General features: G+C 40.6%; 2 protein-coding genes across 5 annotated transcripts; one reads left to right on the forward strand and one right to left on the reverse strand.

Annotated features, from left to right (window-relative positions):
• Window positions 1–666: 666 nt before the first annotated feature.
• On the forward strand, window positions 667–3,116 carry LOC131236439 (uncharacterized). 2 transcript variants are annotated; one of them, XR_009166747.1, is made up of 4 exons: window positions 667–1,264; window positions 1,361–1,450; window positions 2,664–2,771; window positions 2,853–3,116. XR_009166747.1 is itself a non-coding variant. In XM_058233591.1 (3 exons), the coding sequence occupies exons 1-3, from the start codon at window positions 1,007–1,009 to the stop codon at window positions 2,928–2,930; spliced, it is 426 nt and encodes a 141-aa protein (XP_058089574.1). In that variant the 5' UTR covers window positions 681–1,006; the 3' UTR covers window positions 2,931–3,116. The 2 variants fall into 2 exon arrangements, 1 of the variants encoding a protein (XP_058089574.1); XM_058233591.1 differs by lacking the exon at window positions 2,664–2,771 and having other exon boundaries at window positions 681–1,264.
• Window positions 3,117–5,031: 1,915 nt separating this feature from the next.
• LOC131236440 (verprolin-like) lies at window positions 5,032–16,718 on the reverse strand. 3 transcript variants are annotated; one of them, XM_058233592.1, is made up of 5 exons: window positions 16,216–16,718; window positions 9,761–9,870; window positions 9,303–9,674; window positions 8,244–9,009; window positions 5,032–5,560 (listed from the first exon to the last, which is right to left on the reverse strand). In XM_058233592.1, the coding sequence occupies exons 1-5, from the start codon at window positions 16,445–16,447 to the stop codon at window positions 5,475–5,477; spliced, it is 1,566 nt and encodes a 521-aa protein (XP_058089575.1). In that variant the 5' UTR covers window positions 16,448–16,718; the 3' UTR covers window positions 5,032–5,474. The 3 variants fall into 3 exon arrangements, with proteins under 3 accessions (XP_058089575.1, XP_058089577.1, XP_058089576.1); XM_058233594.1 differs by lacking the exon at window positions 16,216–16,718 and adding an exon at window positions 10,906–11,714; XM_058233593.1 differs by lacking the exon at window positions 16,216–16,718 and adding an exon at window positions 10,567–10,585.
• Between the last annotated feature and the right edge of the window lie 1,323 nt (window positions 16,719–18,041).

Consider the following 18,041-nt stretch of genomic DNA (forward strand, 5'->3'; position numbering starts at 1 on the left):
ATTTAAAAAAAAAAAAAAAAGACTTGATGATGTATGGTCCAACCGAAGGTCTGGCTCTTGATAGAGTGGAATGGCATAACAGGATTCATGTAGCCGACTCCAATTAATTAAATAAGGTTTAGATGATGGTCTAATAGACCAAGCGGTGTACCAGCGTGGCCCACTGGATACATATCTTGCCAGTCCACTAATATTGTGGGCCATGCCCATGCAAATAAATAAATAATAAGAAAAGAAGAAAAGAAGAAAACAAAAAAGGGACAGTTTAGACCGAGACAAGCAAGAAGATGGCCCACAGAAAAGGGGGAAGGGCTAGAAGACCGGGTGATCCACTTGGCCAGCTTTGGATTGGGGTTAGACTTATTACCTTAAATTAGGGCTGGGTTGGGCTTGGCATACAGGGCCCAAATAGAGTTTCAGGATGGACCTGGGCTCAAATAATTTTAGCCCAACCAAACCAGGTACATGTGTCCTATCCTAAAAATATGTTGTTCCAATCCTCAACCAACACATGCATCTTGCATTTGCATGTAAAACGTTGGTTTCATCTAACTGTTTTTTGTCTGTGTGTCAATGGATGGATTGGTAACATCCTCCACATGGGAAATAGGGATTTGATTTGATTTTGTTTTTTTCCGGGCTGGGATGCATCTGGCTGGGTTGGGCTGGGCCAACTAACTTGTAATCGGCCTTGGGCATGAAAAATTGGACCATGACTATTGGGCCGGACTTGTAAGGTAGACCCATAACTATTGGGCCTAGGGCCTAACCTGGCCTCTACCAAACGCAGCCCATTGCCAAGGCCTCAATAGGCTCGCTGGGCCATATCGAGACCAGCCAACAGTCCACATTCAGCACTCATGCAAGCTCAGACGTCCCACACTGTCAATAGGATGGCACGTGTGGGAATAGCAACCGCTCCTAAGGAACTGTACGGACCGCCCAAAACTATATATATTCAGATGACTGGCAGCCAAGCTGCAACGCTTTTGGTGGGGGTTTGGAAATGGCAATGGCAGTAGGAGCAGCATCACCAGCAACGACCTTGGCTTTCTTCGCTCGACAAAGCCCGAAGACGAAATGGGCCTTGATCTCTTTCTCTGCCTTCTCAGCCTCATCCTCGCCGCCGTCACTGCAGCCATCGAAGAAGGAGCTGGTTCTCTACACAAAGCCCGGATGCTGTTTGTGCGATGGCCTCAAAGAAAAACTCAATGCTGCATTCTCTTTGGGGGGCCCCGATTCTCTCGTTGAAGTTCAGCTCCAGGTTCTTCCTCTTCTTTTTCGTTTTCATTTCCTTTGCTTACTCTCTATTTCTTTGTTATATTTTTTCTATGTTTTGAAATTTTTGTTGGAGTTTCAGATTAGGGATATTACTACTAATTCCGAATGGGAGAATCGCTTCCAGTATGAGATTCCCGTGTTGGCAAGAGTACTCTCTGACGGCACTGAGGTCCGATTTCTCTTTTCTTGCCTTCTCTCTTTAATGCAATTATATTGTTTTTTCCCCCTATTTGTCCTTTTTTTTTCTCTGAAAATTTTAGTTCGAGATATGGGCTTTTATATTGGAACAAAGATTAATAGTTCACATTCCATAATCAGCACCATTCATATGGATCCCATTGGAGATAGCTCATGGAACTAAGATCTACTAATTGGTTGATTCTCAGGACTTCTAGGTGATCCTTTGGACTATGAAACTGGTCCTCTTTTAGATTTAAGGCCTTTCATTATCTATATGCTGGAGCTTCTATCTTCTGTTTCCATATTTTTAATGTAAATTACAGTAAATGTTGTCTACGGTGATGTTGATGAGACTTCAAATGGAATACACCTCAGCTAGTTGGGTTGCCGCCGGTGTGGTATGGCATGTTGAGTTTTTCTTATGACATGGTTACAGATTGTTAAAGACATGTCCAAACCTTTTCGATTGTTTTTTGGACTTGCGGTTGAGTGGGCGAATTGGAAATTTGAGTGGTTTTGGCCTTGCAGGTTGATGTGTTTTGGTAATTTGGGTGGTAATTGGAAATTTGAGTGGTTTTGGCCTTGCAGGTTGATGTGTTTTGGTAATTTGGGTGGTAATTGGAAATTTGAGTGGTTTTGGCCTTGCAGGTTGATGTGTTTTGGTAATTTGGGTGGTTCTCTAGATACTATAAGATTTTAAGTGGGATTCATAGTGGCAATTGGGGTGGTAGTTAGTGTAATATTGCTTGTAGCCTATCTGATGGTGGCCCCTTCCCCTATGGAAGAGGTGTAACACACAGCTTTATCGAGTCTTCGTAAGGGTCAAGGTGTCCCAACTTGATTGGTTCCCTTGCATCTTGGGAATTCAGGAGCACTTAGAATTGGACTTCAGGACAATAGGCAATTTCAAAGCTCTTTTCTGAAGGTCGGAAATACCTTGGAGTTTAAATGGATTCACATTGTCAATTCAATGTAGATGAATAATCCACCCAGAAAGTATACCACTCCTCTTTTTGTTTATACCACCCTGCATTTCTTGCAAAGGTGCATGGGGCACTAGCAACCCTCTTGTATTTGCTAGATGTATTGTTTTCTGTTTTAAACTTACATGTATTAGTTTTATATCTATAAATATTTTAAAAAACCACATGCTTGGGCTTATCAGTTTGCCATGTTTGATGCCTCGGATCCATTTGTAATAGAAAACTTGCTCCGCATGTGAAGAGCATTCATGCTAGTACCTATGGTGTGCCTGAAGTGAGTTCGTGCTGCTAATTCAAATAACTCTGTGGCATAGGACAGTGAAGTTTGTATGTTTTAACATTCCTAATCCTACATACTGTTGCATGATTTGAAGGGGGAGTCTCATGCCATCCTTGTCACTGTTGCAGGAAATCCTTCCAAGATTATCACCTCGTTTGGGAGTCGAGCTCATCCAAAAGAAAATTGCAGCTGCATTGAGGGAGTGAGAAAGTTGGTGAGTTCTCTGTATTTATTTTGTGTTTGACATAATCAAATTGTGACTGAAAGAAATATCTTGTATTTAATGACTGTTTGCAACATGGCTGTTTATGGGAGTTCTATCTAAAGGATTAAAAAGATGTTTTTTTTTTTTTTATTTTTATTTTTAATGTTGGGTTTCTGTGATTCCTTCACTCTCTTTATCTATTTATTGTTGATTCAATTACAGATCTTGAACTAATGCAGCCATATAACAGTCTTCTCTGTTCTGATGCTGAATCTCTATGGAATCCATCTGTTAAACTGGTCAGGGAAAAAAAAAAATGAAGAAAAGAAAAGAAAAGAAAAGTAAATTGGCCTTCCTGGAAGCGGTTGGATGTTAACTGGCTTGTGGTTTTTATGTCCTTGTAAACTGGCTTTCAAGGAATACTTGGGATGTAGGTCCAGAACGTGCTTCTCTGGGTATTGCATATCCTGGTTTTAGGAAACACATTTCTGGTCTCCATCAGTCAATAACGCTCAACATCATGACATATTAGCATGTGTGCCGGTGATGTTCCATCATGCTACACCGACACACACAGACGAAATTGTTTTTTGGGCCAGTTTGGATGGGAATTCACTAATATCATTGCCGAAAGATGATCTTTGAGAATTCATTATTAGTGAAAATTCCCATCCAAACTCATCTCAATATGTCACATGAGCGGGGAAATCCAAACTGTTACCAGGAAACTTAGATGTAAATTTTGTTAAAGTGCCATGTTCCCATCCAAACCTCGAATTGAACCTCTTCTAAATATCGTCCTTATAAACCCTTGTGAACCTCATCTAATATGCACCGTGGACCCACCTAGCGAACAACCTGGATCTTGCACAAAAGTGAGGGAACGGATTGGGCTTGCGTTGATCTCGGGCTCTAGATAGTCAGTTTTGACTCAATCATGGCCTGAGTTTTGCTTTGCATACTGGGCTTGGACAGAACTCTGATCAATGTGATTTTCATGTCAGCGATCGGCTATCAACTGTGGCTCCATGAATGATAATAAATCTGAAACATTCATTGTCTTTTCCATTGATCAGATGGCTAAGATCACCATATCAAAGTGGCTCTTACGAGGGACCAACGATCTAAGGTGAGCCCCAAATCACGGACATTTAAGATAAATGACAAACTTTTATAACAATCAATATGGCCCGTCCATTTTTCTAGCCATTGATCGGATGTTAAGGATCATCGAGTCAAAATGATTTTATAGGAGGGACAAAGGATCAAAGGCACCAGATGATGGACAGTCCAAACTTTTTTAATTGAACCTTATCTAGTATGAAAAATATGGCCATTGATTTTCTATACATTGATCAGATGGTTAAATGGTTAGGATCATCACATCAAAGGTGCATCCAAACAGTTGGCTAAGCAAGAGGTTCATGAACATACCATCATATATCCTAATAATAGTTTCCCCCTTAGAAAATCCTCCATGCACAAATGGCCCAATCGTGATCGTCATTTGGTGGTCCAGCAAAAAGGCCACTTAAGCTTCGGCCCAGCAGAAGAGAAGTGTGTCAGGACTCAGATAAGACTTAAGAGCTTCCAACACATAGTCGTACCAGACTAAGCCTGATGCAGTTTTAGCCTCTTATCATTATAATTACACGCACCACCAAATTTTAATTTGTAGAAGCAAGCGGGTCATGAGTCATGACAAGCAAAGGTAGTTTATTAATACAAAGGTAGGGATGCAGTTATTGTGGAAAATGTCCCTCAAAAAGGAAGGAGTTAACATGAACAATTAGAAGTTGATCAGATGTTATGAGTGGTCCATATTTGGTTATACATACATTTTCAAAAATAATTTCTCCAAGGCTAATTATTGTAGATGATTCATCACAATAATCATCATGGAGAATAATACTGTTTGGACCATCTTAACCTTTTAATCAGTGGGCGCATGCAAATTGAAAAAGGCTTCAAATGGTGAGAAAAGCTCCATCCGTTAGATGGCTGCGGTTGTCCAATTAAACCAATCTTTTATTAGTGGCCAAATCAATGGTGGATACACACTGGATGTCTGGTTTGGATCATCATACGTTGGGTAGGGGGGATTGCTGCTTGCAACCATGAAAACATTCATTTTTTTCGCTTATAAATTAGATGTGGGCGTGTTTTTACAGCTGCAAAAAAGAAATTAAGGAAAAAAAAATACAAGCGATTCTCAATGCCTTCCCTTGGAGAATAGAAAAGATTCTTTTTTTCTTCATCCATATTCCTGCGAGCTAACAGCGGCCCGCCACCTTTGTGGCTTTGACCTGCAAATACTCCTATGTACATATTACCTGGCTGCCTGTGGAACCCCTCTTCCTTTTCAAGGGGACCTTTTACCATTCACACCATAAGACTCCAGCATTTAAGATTGTGTAGGGGAGGAGAGAGCAAAACTGTTTTTCGGCCTTTGGCCGCTCTACCATTTGCCTGTCAAATAATGGGTTGCTGCCAAAACCTCAAGCTTGATGAGGATGTGCATGGTGCTATAAGGCTGAGGGACCAATCAGTATGCTACACATAGGAGAAACACCATGAAACCTAGCAACCCAATTAACCGCATCTCATTGTAGGAAGGACCTGCAACATAGGCTGCAACAAACAACAGAAAGCGTTTCCATATCGAATCAGTATCAACCATAATAGTTGGAACCATAAAATGCAGTTGCAAAGGGCAGATAATATGATCAACATTAATCATGCATGCTGAAAAATTAAATGAAATTAAAAATGGGTAGGTCAAATATCAGAATGATAGAGAATTTATTGATGGGTTTTCAGCCATGCTAGTTCATATTAATAATTTGTTTTTCCTTACCCGTCTACCAACAACTAGACTAAAATATAGGCGAAAGATGCATCAGCTAAACCGTCTTTCCCTGCTTGATTGAAATATAAGAGAGATGGATTAGTTGTTCTCTCTACCTCGGCCTGTTGTTCTCGCTTTAAACTCGTGCGTCTCCTGTTTCATTAGGATTAATACTTGCTAATATTTTGCAAGGGGGGCCTCCCTGACGCCATCACATTCCATACAACTAACATCTCAACCTTGGACGGTAACACTAACTGCACCAATTGCACAGGCATCAGTTCCAGAACCAGATATCAGGTTCTGCACTCGCTCTGTCACCATCAATTGGGTTATAGCCATTACTCATATGATTGAACTAACTGCAAGATGTGCTTGTACCTGTTTTGCCTTCTAGAATTTCAAAGATCCTAAGATTCCTCTTTAACCCGGCCACCTTTACATCAATAACACATTGGTGGATCATCAAAGGAGAGTCATATCAGTAAAGAAGGGGCAGAAAAGATTTCACATGTTTGAAAACTGAAGAGACACCTTCCGATTTTGAAAATTGATCGTGTTTTATGCACATGAAATAGAACAAAATAGAAAATAATCCTCATCTGAAAACTTCTTTCCGTGTGCACAAATACCCATGCGTTGCTTGTGAACAAAAGAAGTAATTTTTGCAATAAACAAAAGTGATTTGTGTGCGATAAGCCAATGAACTTTATTGACAATTAGATTCAACTGAGATACACTAGACTCCCATGACAGTTTACTGCCGTTTTAAAAATGGAGGCAACTTTTCAAACATACACATGGCATAGTTTAAGCAATCACTGACCATGCAAATCACTGACCCACTTGTGCATGGAGAACACAACCCACAATTTACACCTAGAATATTATATTAATGATTTGATTTTTCCCTTGGAAGTAGGACCACTCACTATTGTATTTTTAACCATCCATTTGATGGTCATCAATTGGATGGTTAAAATTGCTCGAAATAGTTAGTAGTTGTACACTCCATCGACAATGTGACCCAAAATTCCCATGCTCTGTACAGCAGTACATGAGTGGCACTTGTGAGGAGAATAAATCACCACCATTTTCTAAATGGTGGTAAATTATCATAGGGAGTCTACCCTACAGTCACATGAAAATGGTGGTAAATTATCATAGGGAGTCTACCCTACAGTACATGCATTAAATTCATTTCTCAAGGGTTCAGGGGTTATGGTTCTATATTTAAACAAGGACCACTGTATCTAACACTGAAGTTGCACCAAACTCTACATGCTACTGGAGCTAAAGAGCTGGCTAACCAAATTTAGGTTTTGCAATTTGCAGTTCATTGTGGCGTTTGGTTTGCAGTTCTGAGTTCAGGGAGTACCTAATTAATCCTATTTGTGAGTTAATTTATCAGTTCATGCACTCCCTCTCTCCATCTAGACACATCCACACTAAGGCTGCAACTTGGGTTTGGTTAACCCTAAACCAATTGATCAAACCAGACGGCAGGTTGGGTTCGGTTGTCAAGGTCCTTGGTTTTGGCTTGGAAAATGCCAACCCATTTTGATATCGGGCTGGGTTCAGGTTGAGCAAATTGGGTTCGTGTTAAGTCGGGTTGAGAATAACCACATGCATTTAGGTTGGGTCACACAGCAATTTGGGTTGGGGTCACGTTAGGCACCTCTTATTGGAATTTGGTTCAGGTCGGATTGCAGTTGGGTCCTCTTGAGGTTGGGGGTTATGGTCAGGTTGACCTCAACCTCACCTAACCCACTCGCATTGCAACCCAAACCCACACACATGCAAGCGCGTTAGGGTAGGCTTCATTATGCCTATGCAGGTCTGATTGGGGTACATACTCTCATGACACGGAGCTGCAGCCTATTGGTTGGGCTAGAAAGAACTCATCCACATGCAACCTCCTCGATCCATAACACAAGGGCGTTCTGTCAATGCCAACAGTTGAGCCTCTTCCAAGGAAGGCCATCCATGGTGAATCTTAACAAATTTTAGCCCACCCTTAAAAGAAGCTATAAAAAGCAAATAAAATGTTAGTGAACAAGCATAACCATCAGAGCATCAAAGGGGTGTCAAATAACTAATATTACGACTAACTAGAAGGCAACAACTGAGAATAACATCACCTTGCCTAACCATTTTTCACTTCTAAGTTTCAACCACAACTAATCGGCTACCAAATTTGGACCAGGGTTGTTTATCAACAATTACACTATGAAAACATTTTTAGCTGACATGAACGCAAGCTATCATTCCAATCACCACAATACTATAAAAGGAAAGTTGAACATCAAATGATATCCATTCCTACAAGCACGATCAAGATATTGCCATATTGTGCAACACAAACAGGCTAGGAAAAAGATCAATCTTAGGAAAACTGGAGTATAAATGTTTTACTTTTGACAGAAATCATAAAATGCACATTGAGAATTTGATATAGTAACTCACAGGCAGGGAAAGGCGCAATCGGAGATGAGGCTGGCATTGAATACACTGAAGCTTCACCACTTCCCTGTTCTTGAGGACTTGGGCCATATCGCACTGCAGGTGAAGGTGAAATGTGTGGGTCCAACTTCGGAGTGGGACTTGGGGGTTGGCCTCGTGGACTAATGGCAGAGTGCGGTGAAAAGCCTGAAGGAGCAGGTGGGTCAGAATGAGCTGCTGGAGAGGGGTTCGGCGAAAGTGTGGGACCACGGCATGGGCTACTACTAGGGGAATGACCATCTATCACAGAAGGCGTGGGAGATTCCGAATCTGGACTTGTTGGGGGCTCAGGCCAATTTTTGGGTGTTGGGATAGGTGGAGATACACTCTCGGATGGGGAAGAGGAATCACAGAGGTCACAGGGAGAGGGGCTATGGCGGTCAGCTGAAGGAGCAGGAGCATGAGAAGGTGAGACAGTAGGATAATGTGACTGCGGAGGTGCTGAGTAATGATTTTCCTCTGATGGAGATGGAGATGGACTTGGGGACCCTTGGGGTGAACCCAGTGAGGCTTGTAGAAACGTTGACAATCGAATTTGTTTTACTTTACCGAAAACTGAGTGATCTAGGCCAAGGTTCTTCACAGGATGACCGGTGAGTGCCTCAGCCAGCTGCTTTAATCTCTGGGGTAAAAGAACATGGCCTGCTACATCAGACAAAACTGAAGCCTGGACTATAACTGGGGGAGCAACTGTGGAACCATCCATATTTGTCACCTTCACAAATATGGTCTGCATGCAAAGACAACGATTTAATATATTTCTGCAACTTAAATGTAAAATGACAAGGCTGTGTTTCAATGCGCAGAGGCATTAACTTGTGAACCTTCAGTTCAATCAAGAGGAAATGATAAGTAATGCAATAGAAATTTTAGAACCAAGTCCCTCAATACTAATGCCGAAGATTGTAACTGCAGTTTGGCATTTTTACCACCTTTATTTAGTTTCATTACAGCAAGTCAATTCGACATGCATCCAAACACGCCCCTAACATTGATATAGAGTGCATAATGACAGACTGTTACCTCATAAGACCTGAGCTGCAAGCCATACTTTAACTGGCCCTTCAAGACTTCAAGATTTTCCTGTATCTGGGAAACAGAATTGTGTAATGTGAAGTTGAAGAGGATTTGAGGTGTCTGCCAAATAGAAGCATACTGCATATTAGGGATCACTGTGATCCCTCCTGGGAACTTCAAAACCTCAAAGGAAGATGACTGCCCAAATACTGATGGTGTCAAAGACAGATTCAACTGCTGAAGGACCAGCTCTATCAGAGATGATCTCAGTACGCTTAGGGTCACTGAAGGTATAGCAACATTTGATGGATAGGGGACAACACCAAACACCACCTTGGTCAAGTTTGCAGCTAAAGGGTGCATGGAAATTATGGAAACCTGTCAGAAGGCATGATTTAGTCAGATAACTTCATCATTCAAAATGGATTAAAATAAAGCACCACTGTTGAGGCTTGAAATCACACATTTGTATTAGGGACGCCTATTTCCTCATATATGTCATGCTCTAGCCAACTGGTATGTTCAACAAGCAGTGAAACTGGCTTTTGCAGCCTGAAGGTCGCTTGGACTGGAACTGAAAAGAAGCAGCCAAGAGTCAAAATAAAAAACACTTAACCAATGAAAAAAAAAAATCTCTCAAATTTAAATATATGGCAGTGAACATACTCTCATATATAGAATTCAAAGATAACAGCTTCCAAACAAGTTACGTTGACCGCTCACCACATTGTGCAGTTCAGGGTGTGTTTGGTTTTTCCAATTACATTGTGCAGTTCAGGGTGTGTTTGGTTTTTCCAATTACAACGGTAAATGACTGGAAATGGGTAATGATTACTTACCACTGAAATTTTGGGGTGATATCACCTACATTTAACTGCAATGATGAGTTTGCTACCATTGTTTGTTTTACCCAGACATTACTGTAAAAATGGAAGCTTTATAATGTAAAAATGTAATGATTACGATGTCCTTTATCTACTTCCTTTATGGGTGTATTTGACTCTTGATTTATGAACCGTAATTCTTGTTAAAACAAATACCTTGAAATGATAATGATGGCTCATTTACTTTGCATTACACAGGAAATTGGAAAACCAAACACGCCCTAAGCTAAGCTAAGCTAAGCTACCAGATGCATATAAATCATGATTTTTATCATGACAGATAACAACATAGATGTTCAATATTGGTCTTCAACATAAGTACATTACAGCTATTATGGACTAAGATTGAACAATATCTTGGAAAAAGTGACAGTACGTCAACTTACCCATCGAAAAGGTAGTGTGCAATGGTGGTAGTATACCATGAAACTTGATTAGTGGATCACCCAATGCACACATTCACCATACACATGACAACCCACTGGTTTGGATGGCCCAAAACTATGCCAACCGGACAATGGTTCTTACCATTGACTCTCTTTTGAGAATTGATGATTTATTGCGAAATGAAAAGGCCCAAGATACAAGTAACCTTCTCTTCACTCAAGGACAGGCCATCCATGTGATACACAGACAAAACAAAAGCCAATATAAGGAAAAGGAAGAAAACATTACAACAAAATGAAGTTAGCACATAAATATTCTTGGATCCTCACAACATTTACCTTGATGCATCCTTTGAATTCTTGTCTTGCAAGGGCCCAATTAATGACCATACGAAGGATCCTCCCTTTTAAACTCACAATTGATGAGGAGCTATTCTAAAAAAATTAGGCATTCCTTTCCGTTCACAAACCCCATAAGATCCAAAAAAGCACGTCTTCCATAGAGTCTCCTTTCGGTCTTGAACAGTTACCTACCCACTCCACCACTGCATTCCCAACTGAGTTGTTGAAGTACCAAGAAACCCAAAAAGAGATAAGAAGAAAGACCATACCTCCCTGGCCAATATGCAATAAAGGAAGAAATGGTTCACCAGTTCCTTGTCATTCCTACACATGATGCACACGTTGAGGAAAGCCATGTTTTGCTTCTTTATCTAGTTTGAGTATCTTGTTGGCCGTTCCTACCCAAGCAAAAGCTTTAACTCTAGTGGGAACAAGGGCCTTTGAAACCATTAAGCACGAAGGAGATACAGCCTCCCGAGCCATCAACACCGAGAAAAACAATTTAATTCACAATTGGTCAACCATTTCAAAACCTTTCTATCCTCTGTTGAAGTATCCACCCTCAATTCAATTCACTAAGAAGATTGGCATACAGGCTTGCTTTGGAATCTGATAAATTCCTCCTCAAACTAGTATTCCAAAACACAGCTCCCCCCATTGACTCAAAGCAATCCTGGATCTTTTCCTTAGCTTGCTCAAAGAGCTCCTAATAGTACCATTCTCAAGGTTCATGATCTAACCATGCATCCTTCCAAATGTGAAATGTCACCTTTATCCACCAAATAGTGAATCCCGTTTTCGAATTCCTTTCCAACAATAAATGACAAAGTCCAATTCTAACCCTCGTAATGTTTATCCCTCCACACCAACGATCCCCTTGAGCGATAGACAACACTTGGTCACCACCCCCCCCCCCCGGATAATGCTTCCGATTCTTTTGAACCTCCATCCAACTAAGAAGATGGAATAATCCCCCGATAATGCTTCCGATTCTTTTGAACCTCCATCCAATTAAGAAGATGGAATTTATTTCCTTCGTCTCTACCCTCCCATAAGAATTTCCTTAGTGAATCCACCGATCACCATAGTTGAGGCTTTAAAAGTGGGAAGGGAATATACTGGGAATTAGATAGGGATGCCTTGATAAGAGTAATTCTTCTGCTGAAAGTAAGAAACATGCCATTGACGATTTTGCTTCTCACCAGATCATTCTCGCTAATGGACGACTAGAATCATCCTATCGTTTAATTTTTGGGTCATGCCTAATGCACAGAAGAGCGTGAAGGGATAATAAGAAAGATCACCGTCTTCCTCAAGCGATTAAAACCTTGAATCCACAAGGGTATTTACTTGAATCCACAAGAAATTTAAAAAAAAAAAAAAAATCGAAATTTTATTAATCAATAATTGTCTAATGTGTATGCATCCCAATAACACCATTAATAAAGAAAAAATAAACCAAAATTCGTTATTACGAAAAATAGTAAAAATCTAACTCTAATAAAAGTCATAATTCTAGTAAAACTCTTCTCTAGCCTAATTTCTAAAAATAAAAATTCTAAATAAACTTTTGCTAGAAGAGTCCTAACATAATTACAAGATATTTCTAAAAATCTAACTCTTATAAAAGTCACAATTCTAAATAAACTCCATCTTGATGGATGGAGTGGATTTGACTTAGAGAACAAGGTGGATCAATGTGAAACTCAGTTAAGGAAAGTTATCCCACCCCTCACCTAGTAAGTTAAACATGAGTTTTTGGAAAAATAAAAATAAATAAAAAGGGGATGTGACTTTGAATGCAAGTTATTTGATAATATAGGAACTTAGAAATTGTACACATGGCATTCATTAACTTGAATTAAGCCAAGTAGATGGTGGAAGCCAATGCCTCGAGTCGCAATGCGTAAATCAGATTGGCTGAACAATCCTAACTTCTGATTCGTGGACACTTTCTTGTTGAAACAGGACCATTGAATATTTTTCATTTTTAACTGTCCAATAGATTCCCACTAATCCCGTTAGTTAGATGATCCAATAAGAGTAATGCTTGGTTCATGATGCATGCAATCTGGAACGAATAATTTGAACAATTTACTTTAAATTATTGGTATTCCACGCATACAGATTCTCAGTTCATGTGTATCATCTACACACTTTGCTGGAGTATCAAAGCATTTTTTACTTGTTAAAGTTTGAGCGACGAGAAGATGTGGGAAAGGAAATGTCCTTTTTAAAGGGGCTGGGTGAGAAAATAAAAGGCTGATTTTGCGGAAATTTTGCAGCATGGAAAACTGGGTTTCACACCCTTTCCTACAGTTTTGGCACTTAGAAAAAGCAGAAACAGGGTTTCTCGAGAAATACTATTTCCTTTCCCACCATTTCACTGAATCCAAACAAGCCCTTAAAGAGCTCCAAAAGCTTTTATTTGAAAAACAAAGATGTACCCTCAAAACACCCCCCCATCTATAACCCCCATATCATTAGCCACCCTTGCCCATTCAAGAACTGGACCTTTTACTTCAAGGAATAATAATTCATGATGCTGAATCTAGTCCTTGAAGGTTTGACTGTTCCACTCAAGCCAAACAACCCACAACATTGCAAGCAAGGGCATTCTCCACAGCATTGTCCTCTTATTGCCACCAATACCCTCGCCATGCCATGCCTCCATTAAGTCTGGCACAGAAACCAGCATAACCCAATCTACCTCAAAAAGCCTAAGAATTCTTCCACCATAAACCTTGAATGAAGGTACAGTGGATAAACAAATTATCAACAGATTCCGAATCCTACAAACACATGATCGCTCGCCCATGATATTCAGCGTTCATTTCCTCAACAGATGTTGCATCCTTCACTACTTTCTTATGGATAACATCTAACATAAGTTGTTCTAAATTGGATAGCTTATTAGGTTATTAGTAGAAGTTAAGTGATAAAGTATTTTTCTTTTTGCTTTTTAATCCTGCACGGCCATTTCTCATCATTCATATATGTGTGTGTGTGTGTGCGCGCTATTACAACATCAAGCGATAGGCAGGAAAAAACAAATACTGACTGACCCTCTCATCATGCTCTCCATACACCCATTCGTTCTAAAAATGGTCTTTAATTATAGAAAGTACAAAGCAAAGGGCAACGATTCAACTTCATTTTTTGCAAGATAATTGCCCTACAAGTTCATGAATCTGCACACATGGCATGAATCTGTATACATGGAAAACCATTAGTGATTGATGGTGATTCTTCCAAAGCTTTAATGTATGGAGTTCAATCTAATAACCGGTGGTGGGGCATAATGGGTGGAATAGGTCCGAGAGTTGTACAGGAATATTTCCTTACATTACACTGTACATTAAGTGAAAACACATTTAAGACCTTCCTTGCAGACTTGGAGTCTTTCCCTCTGTTGCAACTTTTTTATATCCTTTAGCATTCTAATAAAATCTGCATTATCCATTATAAGAAGAAGTACCTTAAAAAATGTGCCAAACCATGTACTCTTCACAGACATCCAGTGTCCAAAGAACCAGTTATGCACCTCAGATTTAGGGAATCTGTGAGATACATATGATGCTATCTATGATGTTTACTAAGGTTTTGGTACAGACATCAAGAAGCACAATGAATTGTCTGGCAAGTGGATAAGTTGGACCAAACATTGCATCTTGACAACCTCCGTTTGGTTGTGTTAGTCTGAAGCAAATATAAACTATCTAAACTGACACTGGACATTAGTAGCAGATACTAGAATGTAGGAATTTTTTGACCAGCTGTTTTTTTTTCCTCTTTTGAGACGTTTTTGAAAAGCTATTGGAGACAGAAGCCAAGACCAATCAGGTTGTAATCCTGATAGAAGCTCATTGAGCAACCAGGTAATGGGGTAGTTGATTTAATTAGAGAAATTTTGAGCCAACACCCTATGTTGAAGCTCCCCCTTCCCTTTTAGCAGGAGTTCAAGTGGATAGGAGCACGCCATCTTTTAGGTTAAAATGTTATCCATGACTATGAAAACACCATGTCAACGCATCTCCATTCGGATCACAAAAGATGGACACAAATTGCTGGCTATGTCAACTTATTTCCAGTTGCCACTTTTTTTTTAATGACGACAGGGTGTCCCCGCCCCTTTAATGCGAGACTATTCCCTGTGGATGCACGCAATCACCCGCAAACCGTGTGCATTGGGTAATCCACAGGAAGGGGAATCTCCAGTTGCCACTTACTCTTCTTTTTTATTTTATGATCAGTAACCATCTTGGCACCTACACTTCAAAACATCAAATTCTTCCCTTCACAAAGTGATGAAGCGCCACCTTACCACTATTGTATTAAAGAGTTGGATGTTCTTAGGTCATGTGCTCTTGCATTGGATGCCAACTCATGCAATAGACAATTTCAGAAAATATGTGAGGAACTACAATCACTCTTTAGTTCTCTGCAAATGATGAAAGCATCATCAAACATGACCACACCACACATTCGATTCAGCCTAAATCCGCATTCCAATCATGGTTTTAAATGTTGTCCATTTCGATCTGAAATGAAATGAATCACCATACCAATACGGAACTGACGAAACCAACAGGTGCGAACTAATATGGGGCGTATCACACACTTTTCAGTCCCAAGGAGAGTCACAATCCGAAAGTGCTGCTTAAATCTATGATTCCCAAGGAATGAACCCCAGTAGACATGAGGGCTGTTGCACTACAACTCTTGAACCAATGGAAGCAGAGAGAGAGATGATAAAGGAAATAAACCAAAACCGCGCATAACAATGCAAAGTCCATTGAGCCTTCAATTCAGTTTGGCGGACAATTCGATACCCCAAGGAAATCAAATTCCAAATTCCACGTATATCATAGCTCATGAAGGCATGTAAATCCATCAAATCACTCTCATTAGATTCCGACTTAAGACACCTAAAGCAACATAAAACCGAGCCTTTTCACATCTCTAGCCCTAATTCACATAACGCAATCTAAAGGGCAGTAGAACAAGAAAATAACCCCAAAAACCCTAAAATCAAGAGAGTCCAATTTTTGTTAGGATGCAAAATCGCACCACAAAGCATCACATTTCTCACAAAACCCCACTTCAAAACCTAATAAAAGAAACCCCACTTCAAAACCTAATAAAACCAAAAAGCCCCAAAAAAATTCAAAACCCCATCAGAATCCCACCTCGCTAATCCCTAATCCATTAAAAAAAATCTCTCCAAAACCTAGCAAGAAACCCAAATATACATTTCCAAAAACGGATCCAAGGCCCCCAAATAAATAAAAAATAAAAAGAACTCACCAGCCTGCTTCTCTGCATCGCTGGCATCGAATCCCGATCTCAGAGAGTGGAAGGGAGGTAGCCAGAAGAGAGCGGAGAGGAAGACGCAGGCGCTGAGTATCAAGACGACAACGCATCGGAAGGTGAAGGCCCGTTGAATCGAGGCAAGGCCCGCCGAGCAGCATTCACAAGACGTCTGACGAATCTCGATCTGGGTCTCTGGAATCTGGGTCTGGTTCTCAATTTTCCCCATTCCCAGGGCATCTGGAGAACTTCTTCTTCTTCTATTTCTTCTACTTCGAGATTTCTTCCACTGCTATAGAGATGAAAGACAGAGAGAAGATCGGAAGAATAGAAGAATACAAGAACCTTCTTCTTGCAAGCATTTTCCCTCCCTCTCTCTCTCTCCTTTTCTTTTTTTACCTGGCGATCTTCTATTCAATATTGGGGCGTCTTCGTACAGCTGGTGCCGAGAGTGGGGAAGAAGCAAAGGGGAAAACACGGAGAGAGAGAGAGAGAGAGCAGTGAATAGTATAAAAAAGCGGAGAGAGAGAGAGAGAGAGAGAGAGAGAGAGGAGAACGTGAATTAGTAAGGAAGGCTGGAATGTGCGTTTAACACAGCTCACTACGTGTTATGACGCCGGATACTCTGGTATCTATGACGCTTGATACGCCGCCACTCAGAAACTGTACACGTCGCATATATTAAGTAAAAATGAACGGAATAAATTGTGGAACCCACCATCTCTAAAAGTCACCTTCTCAAAATCAGATTGTTTGAACAATCCTAGCCTGAGATCAGTGGATTGAAAATTCAAAATAGGACCATCAGGTATTTTCATTTTAAACCGTCCAATAAATGTCCACCGATCCTAAAGGTAAATAATCGTGTAGGATTAATTTTCTGCTCATAATGTATCTAAACTTGAACCGATAATTTGTACAGTTTAGTTTGAGATTTTAAAGTAATTTCCAAGTGACAGCGTATCATCCATCAACTCCAGAGCATAAAAATATATATATTTAACCAATCGTCAGTCACCGACGAAGAATAGTGCTAATCGTCCATTTGTACACGTGGCATACACGTGTGCTTGTGTACCGTCCAAATTTTGGACCCCGTCGCTGATGGAACATAGCTCACCGGTTGGGTGACCGTTACTTTCTAATTTTGGGTGTTTAATTGGACTGTTGGCCGTTATCTTTTCAGCTGCGTGATGGGTGGCCATCAATTGTACGGTTTGGAGCTGGACCGTCTGACAAGTGTAGCTTTTGGTCTGCCATCAGTCCCTAGTTGGCCACACGTGGTAAAATGCAGGATCCGCTGTGTGGATTCCCTAGCACAAAAATGAGGCTGGTTCCTCTCATCTCGTGGGCCACAGAAGAACATTGGATATCAACCGTTGGTCTATCTTTTCTACGCATCCATTTTCGAATGCGTGGCTCACTCGATGATCAGCTCGCCTTGATGGGCCCAGCGATTTGATCTGACACATTGGCACAAGTGGCAGCAAGCGCACGCATGTGCGCTAGTGAGAGCACTGTGGATGAGTTGGCATATGGTTGTAGCAAACGCATACCATAGTGTTACGCATTAAAAGAAACGGAGGTTCCGCTTCCACTACTTTCCAATTGAATTTAAAAGGCTTCCACAACATATACTGATTTCTCTCCCATTTCCGGGCTTTATTAATCCTAAACACCACTTGCTATAAGAGGGCCTTGATGTTCTCCCACGTACACGTTCCATGTCTGTCAAATCCAAGCCGTTCAATCCCGGAGGAGTCACTATCAATGGATAAATAACGCCAGAAATTACACTTAAAAGCGTAATTTTGGCTGGCCTG

The sequence above is a fragment of the Magnolia sinica genome, chromosome 2 (assembly GCF_029962835.1).
Source record: "Magnolia sinica isolate HGM2019 chromosome 2, MsV1, whole genome shotgun sequence".
NCBI lineage: Eukaryota > Viridiplantae > Streptophyta > Magnoliopsida > Magnoliales > Magnoliaceae > Magnolia > Magnolia sinica.